Raw genomic sequence first — 14084 nt, 5'->3', positions numbered from 1 at the left:
GCAGTAGTCTATGATGTCACTATAAAGTCATTTTTGAGCACCACAGACATCTGCCAAGTCTCTATAGTGATACACAGGAATTGTACTGAGATACATTATGTAGCCAAAAGTATGTGGACAGCTGTTTCCAAATACTTTCATGTACTTTTGCTCCATTTTTCATGTCCATATATATATACGTTGAAAGAGTTATTTGTTGCTGTAATCATTCCTCATTTCGAACAGGGGGATCCCTTCCTAACATGACGTTTGTTATGTTATGTTAGCCCCCCCGCCACCAAAGTGTTTTCCTGCTGAGCCTCAGGGGAGCCACATAAAAGAATCTATTTTGAGCTAAAAAACAGACTACTGAGGCCTCATATTAGCTTTAGTTAATGTTTGGAAAGTGGGTTTTGTCGATCGTCTTTTACTGTGTGTTTCATAGAACGTGAAATGATTTTTTCGCTTCATTCGCACAAGTTTGACCTTTTGTGTTTGGCCGATGTACCAACTGTACGTTAGCTGTAAGCTTGTTACAGTAATAATCTTGAAGATTTTCATTTAAATAAATGTCTGTTAAGTCACTATCTATCGCCCAATGTGGTAGCAAAATGGTGACTGAGCCCACTGATGAAAGCCCTTGCATTTGCAGTATTAGGAGTATTATGAACTGGGTGTCGGTGGTGACACACCTGGGAAAAATTCAAAGGCGGTGCACAGTTAGTGATACGTTTTTCCTTCACCCAGCAGTGATTGGTCCACCAGAGAGGGTGGGCGGAGCTAATGCAACAGATTTGTTTTTTCTGGTCTCTGCTAGCATGACGTTACACAGGCAACACTGTTTGGATCTCTGGGAAGTGAGGTCCAAAAACACACCTGCAATTACTGCTTATCGCCACAGGTGCTGCCAAAGAGAGCGAAACGGAGATCTTTGAGATTGTTACTTTAAGAACAGATGCGCCGACTGTGTCTGTGTGTTTGTGTTCAGGTCAACTTCTCACTGAACTAAGACACTCAGATCCTCTCGTCATTTATGAAGCAGATTTACAAAACTCCAGGATCGAGCAATTTTTTCACTCAAGTTGAAACACTTTTTGTGCTGATGGGTCTTCGTGTCAATTCCAGTCTTTTTATTGCTTTTATATGCAATGGTGCCACCTCTAAAATTTGCTTTGTGTTCTGTCTGAACACACAGTTACACTGGGAGAGAATTTCTTCATGTATGTGCAGAAGGACCAATTACAACAACGACAAACTCTTTTAATGTCCATATGGACACGTGAGTGTTGTTTAAATATGGACTTGACAAAAACTGAATGTGTCCTTTAAGGGACATGTTAAATGTGTGCTTCCAATTTTGTGGCAACGGTTTGGAGAAGGTCATTTCCTGTTTGTGTGACAATGCCCCTGTGCACAAAGCCATAAAGGTCCATGGTGAAGAGGAGCTTGACTGGCCTGGACGGAGGCCTGACCTCAACTCCATCCAATACCTTTGGGATCCTTTAAGAGCCAACATCTTGTGGAAAGTCTTCCCAGAAGAGTGGAGGCTGTCATAGCAGCAGAATAATGACTATGGTTTTTGCATTAGATGTTCAACAATCATACGTGGGTACAATATCCAAGGTTCATCATTATATTAATATCATGTTCTTTGTACAAAGTATATACTGTATGCAAAGACAAAATTTGGGTACATATACGCTTGAAATATTACAAGAATATCAAAATGACACCATAGGAGATGAAGTGCTCTTTAAGGGTCACTACTAACGTTCAATGGTGCCAGTAGCAAGTCCCTGTAGGAATATTATACATAAAAATATTAAAAATACATGTTTCTCTCAGGGGAGAGACTTCAGCTGCTCTTCAAAATACGAACATCTTCACCCCTCTGAGCTCTCGCTGATCATCTCTGACTGTCCAACAACAACTCAACCTGCACCAGAAACAGGTTGTTTTTCAGGGATCCTGAGACCTCCTGGCCCTCGGGCTGGCTGTGGCCATACAGGAGCATCGAGTATTTTATCTCGAGAGCACAACTTGTGGGATTTTATGAGGCTCTGACCACCGACTTTGATCTCTGCATCCATCCATCTTCAATACAGCTTAACCCTTATCACTGCCAGCCCAGAGACCCCGAGCATTAAGACCACTGCAGACGGATTTATAGGCAGGGACCTCCCGCTCACTTTCAACATGTAATCCATTACAGATTATTACAGATTACTGATCAGATGCCTCAGTGGCTGTTGTAATTATAAATGACTTGTTGGCAGTCAAACAAGCATGTGATTGGTCCATTCTTTGCTAATAAATCGCTTAAATTTCCACATCTGCTGTTAGAAAAACAGCCAAACCTGCCCAAAGACAATAAATATTTAAACCAATTAAAATATTTTTATGAGAAACAGGAGATTTAGCTTTTTTTTCCCCCATTTTAAATCAACGTCATTCCTCAGCTTTCATTAATATGATATTTATGGCAGGCTTGTTGACCAGCATACACATTAAGGTAGACTTTATAAATACACATAATTTGACTATGAAAAGTTTTTGCCTCTACAGAGCCTTATATTCCAGTCAGAGCAGCACTACATCAACATGGCTGTTCATAAATTGCTTAAAACTGCCTCTTTTGTTTAAGTGCTTCATTTGTTTAGGAAAGCAATCAGTAGATTTTGTATTAAAAAGATTTTGTCAAGATTAAGTGTCCACTTCGCGACTCTTGCTCTAAACCTTCCTGTCATCGAAACAACCAACAATAATTGGAAGGGATTAGAGTTCCTTATTTGTGAGGGTAAATCCTTCAGGGAGTCTCTCAGTTACAACTGGAATTAGCATTCTCTGCTAGCAGGACAAACAGTCATCTAGACACTTGAATCAGTGGATTGGATTATTTCCACCTGGAGACAAAGGACAGAATACACACAGAGGATCCCAAGTGACGCATCAAGAGCCCGAAATATCCCACTTCCGTTTTTTTTAACTCCAATCCTGAGATAATTTATTAACAGGTATTTGGTAATACTGTGCAGAAGAGATTCACTTCCTTGCAAAATTTCTACTGGGACTGCTTGTTTTGGCAGTAGCAAATGTCACTGCAAGATTTTATCAGCTCACTTAACTAATATTACAGTTTTTGGGTTTTTTTTAGATAAAAATGATACTGCTATAGGAGAAAAAAAATCTTATTATATCTACGTTCTCTTTTCTGACCACGATCAGGTCCAAAGCTGCAAAAAAGCTTCAACGCAATAAAAAAATACAAACAAAAAAAGACTTCGACTTCAGTTTGTGGATGCACTTAGTGTGTGTTTGTTTGTGTGTGCATGTCTGTGGTTGACTCTATTTACATGTTTCAGACTACACACAATTTCAAACATTGGTTTCTTGATTAATTTGGTTTATTCCAGCGGGGGGATTGTGTTTAAGCAGGGGTTTTCCTTTCAGAGAGTCTGAGAAATGGACACGTCTCATTTCTTCTTCTTTATGCACAAGAATACCCTGAGAAACCTGCGACTGTTGTGACCTGCATTACTGAAGACTCTCCTCTGTTACAGGGCTGCTACAGTACGCTTTAGTCGTTACTTTGGTCTCATTTGCAGTGATATTCGTCAGAAGAGAAGCTGTTTTAGCTGAGGTGAGTTCATGTTTTTTTCACAGGTTTGCTTACAAAACACAATTTAGAAACAGGACGATTGTGAGATGTTAGCTATATTTAAGATTTTACACTAATTTTACACTGTTTAATTAGTGTGTTGTCATATTAATCAAGGATGGGACCACTGGATCCCAACAGTAACACCTTGTGAACATATTGGAGGTGATTTTTCTTCAGCCTGACACTTCTTAAAACTACATTAACTGATTTTTTTGGCCACTTGGGGGCAGCAGAAACAAGCTGTGAACACAACACTGACATATCATCACCTTTTAAGTTGATGTGTTGAACTTGTTAGCAAACAGTTGTTTATTTCCACTGCCTGGACAGTAAAGTTGCAGCTGGACAGATAAACAATGAGTTGAAACTCACTATAATGCTCCATAAAGCCGAGAGGAGCTGCTGACAATTATCTGTGGGTTCATCATTACGAGCAACACCCAACACATTACACACTGTAATTTCATACGTTGTTATGATGGAAAATATCCATTATAGCCACTTTAAACCATCTGCCATTACAAGCAATTCTGTCAGCTTCAGTTTTCTCTGAGAATGGTGTAATTTTCAGTTATTTCACAAGTTACAATCAAGATTTATGGATGTTGAATTGCAACATTAAATCATAATTATATATCTTGAGAAAATACTATTTTAGAAGGAGCTTAAGATGATAACAATCACATTTACATTTTGGCAATCAGTCACAGTAGGTGCCATATTTTTCAAAATGCAGAAAACTGCTGATGGAATAAAAGTTTGGAATAAATTTAAATGTTTTTTTCTATTAATATTTGAAATAACATTTCTGTTTGGCATCAGAACTTTCTACCTTCAGAGTTTCTATAGGAAATTGTCTATAAATATTCATGTTAATACAGTGTTACACCAGTAATTTCATTTGCTATGCACTTGCTTGGTGTTTACAGTTGATTGGCTGAATTTAAGCAACGCTGCATAATTTTACATCCATAAATTAGGGATAAATATTCCATTCTCATGCTACAGTTTCTGAATGGAAGTCTCACACATATGCAGTTAAAACATACAGTACAATACAACCATTTTCATTCCCATTTACATTTATATTTCCAGGCATTTGGCTGATGCCTTCAGGCGAGTTAAGTTGTGTGCAGCATATCTTCATCACCAATTTTGCAGCTGACATTTAGACATACAGGGATCGTATATAACTTCCTGAGAGCGGATAAAGTCATACTGTTTATGAGAGAGAGGAAAAAACACATTTCTTATTATTGAACAGTCTGGTGTAAGAATCAGTTTTCCTGCACAAAACAATAAAACCTTAGAATCAACCACAACACACTGTTACGGATAAAAATTGATGGTGCCACAAATTTGTGAAATGAAAACCACAACTTGTGGTTACATCCATGAGGGTAAACGTATGATGTTACATTTAACACCGTCTCAAAGTTTTATATTCACCCTTTAAGAACAATTTTCCTTTAAAGATGAGAAAAACTGAATAAATTATGGACAAATAAGACACATTATTGTATTTTTGTTCAGAAAATGACCCTTGATTCAAACAAAATTCTTGAATTAATTTGAAATCATCTCATAAAATAGCACTTTTTGTTATTTTTTTAAGGGCAGTTCACGTTTTAGTCTTCAATAATACACTGAATGTCTTTTCACATCAACTTCAGACATGGAAAACCAGAATTGGCAAAGAAGAAGTGCTGAAAAACTGGCAGCACTGGCTGACAGATTGCCAAAAGATTGTGAGAAGAGGGGGAAAGAAATAGTTTACAGTCTCACCGCCGAGGAAGATGTAAAAGAAAAGTAATCTCTAAACCTCCGAGGGGAGGAGGACGAAACACAACACTTGAAAAAGATCTCCATTATCCGCCTATCGCAAACTATCTCTGCTTTCCAAAAGATGCTTAGGGGAGTGTTTGAAGAGGAATGAGCGGTTCAGGGGATGAAGCTATAGGCTCCGGAGGACTCAGGGGTTTGTTTGAGGATTATGAGGACGTTTACATTCAGAGCCGAAGGCCTGGCGCGAGGAGCTCCGTCAGGCCTCTGAAGGCCCGCGGCTTGGCTCTGCATTCCTGTAAAGAGTGATGGACAGGTAAAGTTCAGGAACAGTGTGGCACAGTGTGTGCACGTTTATTGGAAAACATTTGTGAGGTGAAAACTCAATTTGAGAGAAAGGAACTATATGTTTTCCCCAAAACACCAAGACTTCTCTTCCCTTATATTTAATGTCATAATGCCTCATAAAATGTATAATCGCACTGAAATAAAAAACATAATTACAGTTATGTTATATTTTTCTCTACACTATTCAGAAATTTAAAAACAGCAAGTATTTTTTTGCTGTTTACACTCCAATCATCCACATCTGGAAAAACTTGAATTGGGATATGTTCAAATCAAAATACGAACCTGCGGGTAAAAACCATGGCTCACTGAAATGGAAAATATATCAAATATAACTGACTAAACTGTAGCTGTAATACCATAATACTCTGATACACTGTCAGAAAACCTGCCAATCTGATCAAAATGTATCATATTGATGTTGTATGTTTTTCATATTGTAAAATCTGCCTGTCTGGGCAGAATAACTTAAATGGACCCAGAAGTTTTCTGTGTGTTAATTAGTTTATGTGGTAAAACACAAACTTATTTAGCAATATGCAGCATGTGAGCACAATATAATCTTAAATAAAACAGGTCTTAAAGATTAGATTTCTACAAGACAGAGCCAAAATACATTTTAATCATACAGTATCCATCTTGGTCTATATTTGCATTTTAGTTGTGCAAATTCCCAAACAAAATTTACAATCAAACAAATTATCTATAAAGATTTCTAACAGTAACCTGAAACCTTTTGGGACTCCTGGTTTGCCAGTAGTTGGTATCCAGAGAGTGGTTTGCATGGTTGATAATCTAGTTTAATGATAATAAGCAACCCATAGAATTCAGTTTCTTTTTCTCTATCACATAGTAAACTATACACAGTAGAGTGGGAACAGTAGAGGTTTAACACAAAATCTAAATGATGAGGGCGCCATCTAGTGGCTGTAAACTATATTGCCATTTAAACTGATCTGCAACAAAGGATTTGCTGGAGTATTAACTGGATTATTAAAACAAACATCAGAGAACAGAAAAAAACAGCAAAGCAGATATAAAGTTATCAAAGGCAGCGTCTCCTTATGTTTTATTACTGGAACATTTCTGTAACTCATAAACTCTAAACTGCCACTACAGTGGAATCAAAACAAAATAGTGCAATAAATTGTGCCAGTTGTTAAAATGTAATCAGAATATTTAAGAATATCATAAACTTTCTGTCAATTTTAGAAGAGTTTTTTGCAGAAGAAATAAAGATTTGAAAGGCACAAAGCTGCAGCTGTTGGTGGCTCCTCCTCCTCTTCCTCCTCCCCCCTGTAGTAGTTATAAAAGTGCGTGTGTGTCACACACTGATGGGACTTCACTCACAGAGATCTCATTATAGGTGCACTGTGAGGACCTACGAGTTTGAACTTCTTCTCCAAAAAAGGACAATCAGAATATCAAAATGGTGAGTATGGAGTCATTATTACTATTATCAGCAATCAACATGTGGTTTTACTCCTTTGTTGACTTGCAGCAAAGCAAAATGTAACATTTTATGAGCTACAAGTGAGAATTATGAGTCATATCTGAAGTGTGAGGAAGTACTCAAAGTGTTGAAAACTATAATAAACTGTAATGATTGTGGAATAGTTATAGTTATATTTGGTATCTGTATATTTTCTTTCCCCCCAAAAAAGTTCAGGGCTCTTGTCTTTTGTTTCTACTTGAAGCTTTCTAACTTTCTGACACTGCCACAGCACAGCACGTAAAACTCTCTCGCAGAAAATATTTGAAATAGAGAAAAACACAAAGTCAATCAGTGGAAACATGCTACCAGGCATGCGGCTCCAGCTTCAGTAAAGGTTAACTGTTTCCATATGGGGCCTGGAGGGCTGTCAGGAGGGCGTGCTTGTTTGCCCGGCTGCCTGGGAATGCTGATGTGGCTTCCACATGCCGCTTGTGTGTTTTACATTTCTATTTCTGCCATTCGCCACAAAGCATATAAGCTGCTGAATTCCTGCAATGTTTGACCTGAAGCTGCTACTTTTGGGCCTTTTGAATACATAAAGATTCAACCTCCAAATACAGACTAACAAGCATATTTGCCCTGTTAAATATGTGGTCAGGCACATGACAGTAAAGCCTTGTGGCCTTGGATCAACATTTTTACAAGCTAACAAGAATGAAAGAGTCTTAAGTTCAGTCGATAGCATTAGCTCAGGACATTGACCTTACCCTTTTTTACTTTGTTCCCTCGTAACAGGGGTGCAAACACTGGAGTGTGTGGTAACATTTGCAGGTCATTGGGAAAGATTAGAGAGACAGGAGTGAGTAAAAACAGCTTGTCGGGGTGTAAACTGTAGTTTTCCAAATGATCTGGTGGCGCTTCCTGTTGAGCCATATGGGATACAGCGTGAAAGGGGAGGAGGTGTGGACTAGAGAGTCATACTGCCTTTGGAGCTGCTATTCCACCTTAAAAAATACTATTAGTCCAGGTTTAGGTAGAGATTTAGCATTTTAGCATCTAGATTTATGTAATTCAGAGTTTTTATGGTCAGGGTGTAACCAGTCAGGTCCCTTTTAGAACCTCAGCTGTGGTTTGTTTTAATCTGGGAATATATCACATGATTTTGGATTCAGGCTGAGTTTTTGGTGCACAACAATGCTCTGCTGTGTTTTTTCCCTCTCATTTTAGGAACCGCATGGCAAGTGTGACGTAGTTTCAGTCAGGACAAGATACAGGAAGCAGATAGTCAGTTTACCCTCCCCCCACTCTTGCCAGGAAGTGAAAATTTCACAAGCTGTGTGTCTTGTTAACATGAGCCAATGTGGCAGTCAATGACAGCACTCACCACTTCCACTTTTCTTATATCCGGCCAAGAAATGTCAAAACCATCTGCCTCACTAAACAGCAAAAACAGGAAAACTTCATTGTTGCTTTGCTGAATATATGAAAAGTGTCATTTTGTCTTTATACTGTAAGTTTTTTGACAATAATCATTTTGCAGTTGCATGTTGCATTCTGCAGAGAGACTGTAAATGTAATGGGAGGGGGCAGATACTTTTGTTTAAGGAGGAATCTGCAGTTTGAACATATGTTTCAGATATAATCTGCAGTCAGGGAGTCCAAACAGGTTAGTAGGGTAGAGTGTAGCTGCTGGTGTGTGTGTGTGGGTCGTGTGAATGACACTTCACTCAAAATAGCTGTCTGCTGAGCTAGCTGCCATTGCCATACTATACTTGGCAACTCTCATGTCAGTGTGACCCCTCCTTCTTCTTTATCTCAAGTATTTTTTGGGGAGGAGGAGGGGCGAGGGGGGACGTCAAGGGATCAGAATTCAAAACAAACCAAAGGCTCACACTGAAAAGAATACCTGGTGGTCTAGACACATAACACACAACCAACATACCCTTCTCTCTCTCTCTCTGTCTCTCTCTCTCTCTCTCTCTCTCTCTCTCTGTCTCTCTCTCTCCCCTCATGCTTCTGGTTGTTTGTGTTGCTAAAGAGGTCAGACTGGAAAAACATGACGAGCTGCAAAGTCAGGATGTTTTCAGACATCTCAGGAATTTTACAACAATACGAATATGTGAAAGACACACATGTTCCCTCTAAAAATGAGGTCAGAGGTCAGCTAGAGATGGAGGAGTCAGCCTCTTTCATCCTAAAAGTCATCTAGTAAACATTAAATTATTAATTATATGCATAAATATAACAGGATCTGGTTGACTTAAACTCTTATTTTGGCCCACATCCTGCAGCAGGTATGAATAGTGCTGCCACAAAGGGACTCGATGATATTTTGACAGCGATAGTTGACATGTTTGTGTTCTCAAATTACCAGTGACAGCTGGCCTTTTGTTGACAGACTAACTGCTGCAATTATCTGAACACAGTGGTGGGACAAAGCCGTTTCTGATTAGCAGAAATTCATTCAAAATGTTTGATTGCGAAACCCAACATTTTAGGGAACTTAAAATTCACAAGATGAATGATGTTGATTTCATTCTAAAAGATGCTGTTTTTTTGTGAGAAATGGATACTTTGGTGTTAGAGTTTGGTTTTGTGTCTCACTCTCACACAACATTTGCATCTCTGTCACTGTTATCTCCTTGCAAAGGGACAGTTAACAAAACAGGACGGACGACGTTGCATCCTTAACTCCCTCAGGACGAATTTCCCTCCCAAATGATGAGACCAAACTTGTTTCTGCCCTCAGCATTCATGCATCTCGCTCCTCCACCCTCACCCACATCTTTTACAAGGAACTTGAAATACTTCAGCAGGGTGTGGAGGCACTTTGGCCCCAACAGACTATCTGACAAGACTCTGTTAATCACCACTGCTTGTTTATTTAGATTGGTAACTACTGGGATGTGTCATGTCCTATTGACACATTTGCAGATGCACACCCGGAAATTTCAATACACCAGAAATGGGTTGTGACACAAATGATGTGCAAAATCATTTGAGGATTTGAGAAGTTGTAACACGTTGACTCCACCTCGTTTTTTTGCTGAAGCCCAACTGTCATTTTTTGCAAGCCTGGACAAGTTTAAAAGCAGAAATGTTGGCATTAAGACATCCAGCAAAAAGACATTTGACCTAATTATGTTTTAAAATTCCGTGGAGTTTTGATTAGCATGATATATTCAGTGATAATTTTGACATTTAGCAGCTGAAAATGAGGAAAATCCAGTTGCATTTGATTATAATCTGCAGTTATACGCCTAAATCCTGTTGGATTCGGTATAGAAAGGTTAAATTATAATAATAAATATCTTAAATCTCTTCTTTTTCTCCTCCACAGCGCGAGTGTATCTCTATCCACGTCGGCCAGGCTGGTGTCCAGATGGGCAACACCTGCTGGGAGCTGTACTGCTTGGAGCACGGCATCCAGCCAGACGGCCACATGCCCAGCGACAAGCCTGCCGGAGGCTACGATGACTCCTTCACAACCTTCTTCAGTGAGACCGGCACTGGGAAGTATGTTCCCAGAGCCATCTTTGTCGACCTGGAGCCCACCGTTATTGGTGAGTTTCAAAAGAAGTCTTTCAAGCTTCGGGGGTTGGATTTCTTCAAAGCAGAATTGTAATTTACAGCAGTTTCACATTCACTGAGCTGAACACATGCCAACCTGGGAGCCAGTATTTAGGAGTTAATGGTCTTGTGGGAGTTGCTGTTTTAGTGATGCAATCATTTTGTTGAGCTGAAAATCCAACTTTTCTTTCAATGCAACTTTGGACTTAATGCAGGTGAAGAGAAAGGTAGAAGGAAGCAATAAAGTTATAAAGGTATAAAAGTTAAACTTGCTAATCTTTACCCACACTAACAATTACAAGACTATTTATGCAGTGGTCATGAAAAAATCAAAATTGCCTTTTATGATAACTTAAGTTTGACCAAAGTTCTTTTCAAGCCATTAATGTTTGCAAGCTTCACTTTAGCCCCGCCCTCTTCAGTTTAAATCGGCCAATCAGATCTTCTTTGTCTCTCAGAGCCAGATCTCAGAGGCTTACTCATCACTACAAGTCTGGAAACAAATATGCTCAAGCACAGACACATATAAATGTAACTTTATACCATTTATATGTCCCAGTGTGAGATCCATGGTGTTGAACATCTAAATCTAACAGAGTCTTTATTAATATTATTGATTACACCTGAGCTTTTTTGTGTCAGATAAATACTCCACCAATCAGTGAACATTTACAATAACTGATTTCTTCCTCTCCAAACTCCAAACAGTTATTTAAACTAGACTTAAACTGTCTTAATAATCTGAGAGATTTACATAATTTTGGTCTTTATTTAAAATAGAATGTTTAAATTTTATCACTTAATCAATAATTTGATATGATTACTATATCTCTTGGGAAAACATCACATTAGTTTCTACCAAATGTAACTCTGTTTTGTGTTGAACTTCTGATTTTTTTTTTTTTTAATTTAAATTGATTTTAAAAAAGTTTTTCAGTTCAGTATCCACAAAAGAGTCGAGTCAGTTCATTGCCCAAAATCACAAGTTTGTTTGAGAAGGCTTTGCAAATATGGCACTCAACCCTAAGACTCTCAATTAGCCAAGAAAAACTCCACACAAACAAACAGAAGAAGAGTATTACTTCCCACACATTAACATGCCATCAAACCGCCTCTATTTCTCTTTCAGATGAGGTTCGTACAGGCACATACCGCCAGCTTTTCCACCCCGAGCAGCTGATCTCAGGGAAGGAGGATGCTGCCAACAACTACGCCCGCGGTCACTACACCGTTGGAAAGGAGCACATTGACTCTGTACTCGACAGGATCCGCAAACTGGTAAGAGGGGCTGCAGAGAAGTTTGGATTCCTGGGGCTAAAATTCAAACATTTCAAGTTATTATTGATGAGGCCATGCTTTCAAGCAATTTCACAGCATCCAGAAGATGTTATTAGTCATGCTGTCTGAAGCGCAGAGAACTCAAATGAAAGAGAACAAAATACTAAAGAAAGTTGTATTTATTAATTAGTTAATACAATTCTTTCACTAAGCAGTACATTTTTAAATGGAGGACAGTTACTGATGTCATAAACCCTAATTACAAATCAGAACTGAGGACCAGAAGTATTGTTTTCAGTCTGTTTAAAAACTGATTAATTAACTGTAAATTCTACCTTTCTCATTCAGTCTGACCAGTGCACCGGTCTGCAAGGTTTTCTGGTGTTTCACTCCTTCGGAGGAGGAACCGGCTCTGGCTTCACCTCTCTGTTGATGGAGCGTCTCTCAGTAGACTTTGGCAAGAAGTCCAAGCTGGAGTTTGCCATCTACCCAGCTCCTCAGGTGTCCACAGCAGTGGTGGAGCCCTATAACTCCATCCTGACCACCCACACCACCCTGGAGCACTCCGACTGCGCCTTCATGGTGGACAATGAGGCCATCTATGACATCTGCCGCAGGAATCTGGACATCGAGCGTCCCTCGTACACCAACCTGAATCGCCTTATCAGCCAGATCGTCTCCTCCATCACTGCCTCCCTACGCTTCGACGGCGCCTTGAATGTAGACCTGACAGAGTTCCAGACCAACTTGGTGCCCTACCCTCGTATCCACTTCCCTCTGGCCACCTACGCCCCAGTTATCTCAGCAGAGAAGGCCTACCATGAGCAGCTCACTGTGGCTGAAATCACCAACTCCTGCTTTGAGCCAGCCAATCAGATGGTGAAATGCGACCCTCGTCATGGCAAGTACATGGCCTGCTGTCTGCTGTACCGTGGCGATGTGGTGCCCAAAGATGTCAACGTGGCTATCGGCAACATCAAAACAAAGCGATCCATCCAGTTTGTGGACTGGTGTCCCACAGGCTTCAAGGTAGGCATCAACTACCAGCCTCCCACAGTGGTTCCAGGAGGAGACCTGGCCAAGGTGCAGAGGGCCGTGTGCATGCTGAGCAACACCACCGCCATCGCCGAGGCCTGGGCTCGACTCGACCACAAGTTTGACCTGATGTACGCCAAGAGGGCCTTCGTGCACTGGTACGTCGGAGAGGGGATGGAGGAGGGAGAGTTCTCAGAGGCCAGAGAAGACATGGCTGCACTGGAGAAGGATTACGAAGAGGTCGGCATCGACTCATTGGAGGAAGATGAAGAGGGGGAGGAGTATTAGAACTGAAGAAGTAATAGAGCTGTATTAAAGAAAGGGTAAAGTTTTTCTCTCCTCAAGAAATGGTTTTGATAAGTAAGACAAGTGTCCTCCAGGAGCAGTCTGAGTGTTAATGTGCAGTTTACCGACCGGTATGTAATAAACACTAACGTTACTGCTGAGCAGCAATTCCTCCAAGCTCAAATCCCGTGGTGTTTGGTTTAATTGAAAAATGACTCTCTGGTGAGAGGGAATCTGTCTTTACCTTCTTTTCTAAATAAAGCAATTTACACTTTCTCCCTTTTGTTTCTTGATCAAAGCCTTACTGACAGTGTTAAACTCTGAAGTCTGTTTTACGTTGCACTTTAAATTTCACTTCAATATCAGCTTCACTGTAAGCACTTATTAGCTATCTGTCGCTTGATTAATTGATTGTTTAGTCTAGTAAATATAAGAAAACAATAAATTCACAATTTCCCAAAGCCTAAGATGGCCTCTTCAAATCGCTTGTTTTGTTCAACAAAAAATTAAAACCTAAAGATATGAAATAAATCAGAGAAAATAAGCAAATCCTCACATATGAAAAAATAGAATTCACAAATATTTGACATTTCTGCATCATAAATTACTTAAATAAATGAATAGATTAGTATTGTTGGTTCATTTTATGTCGAATGACAAATAGTTTCAGTTTCAGCCCACACATAACTGTTGCCTGGTAGAATTGTGTCT

At 39.6% G+C, this 14084-nt stretch overlaps 1 protein-coding gene across 1 annotated transcript; it reads left to right on the top strand.

Annotated features, from left to right (window-relative positions):
• Positions 1 to 7094: 7094 nt before the first annotated feature.
• Positions 7095 to 13649, top strand: LOC122975994 (tubulin alpha-1C chain-like). The gene is made up of 4 exons (XM_044344219.1): positions 7095 to 7202; positions 10546 to 10768; positions 11905 to 12053; positions 12402 to 13649. Exons 1-4 carry the CDS (start codon positions 7200 to 7202, stop codon positions 13374 to 13376), a joined length of 1350 nt encoding a protein of 449 aa, XP_044200154.1. The 5' UTR covers positions 7095 to 7199; the 3' UTR covers positions 13377 to 13649.
• Positions 13650 to 14084: the final 435 nt, after the last annotated feature.

The sequence above is a fragment of the Thunnus albacares genome, chromosome 24, assembly GCF_914725855.1.
Source record: "Thunnus albacares chromosome 24, fThuAlb1.1, whole genome shotgun sequence".
In the NCBI taxonomy this organism is placed as follows: domain Eukaryota; kingdom Metazoa; phylum Chordata; class Actinopteri; order Scombriformes; family Scombridae; genus Thunnus; species Thunnus albacares.
Note: the sequence above shows the minus strand (reverse complement) of the source record. Positions and strands in the feature narration are given on the sequence as shown.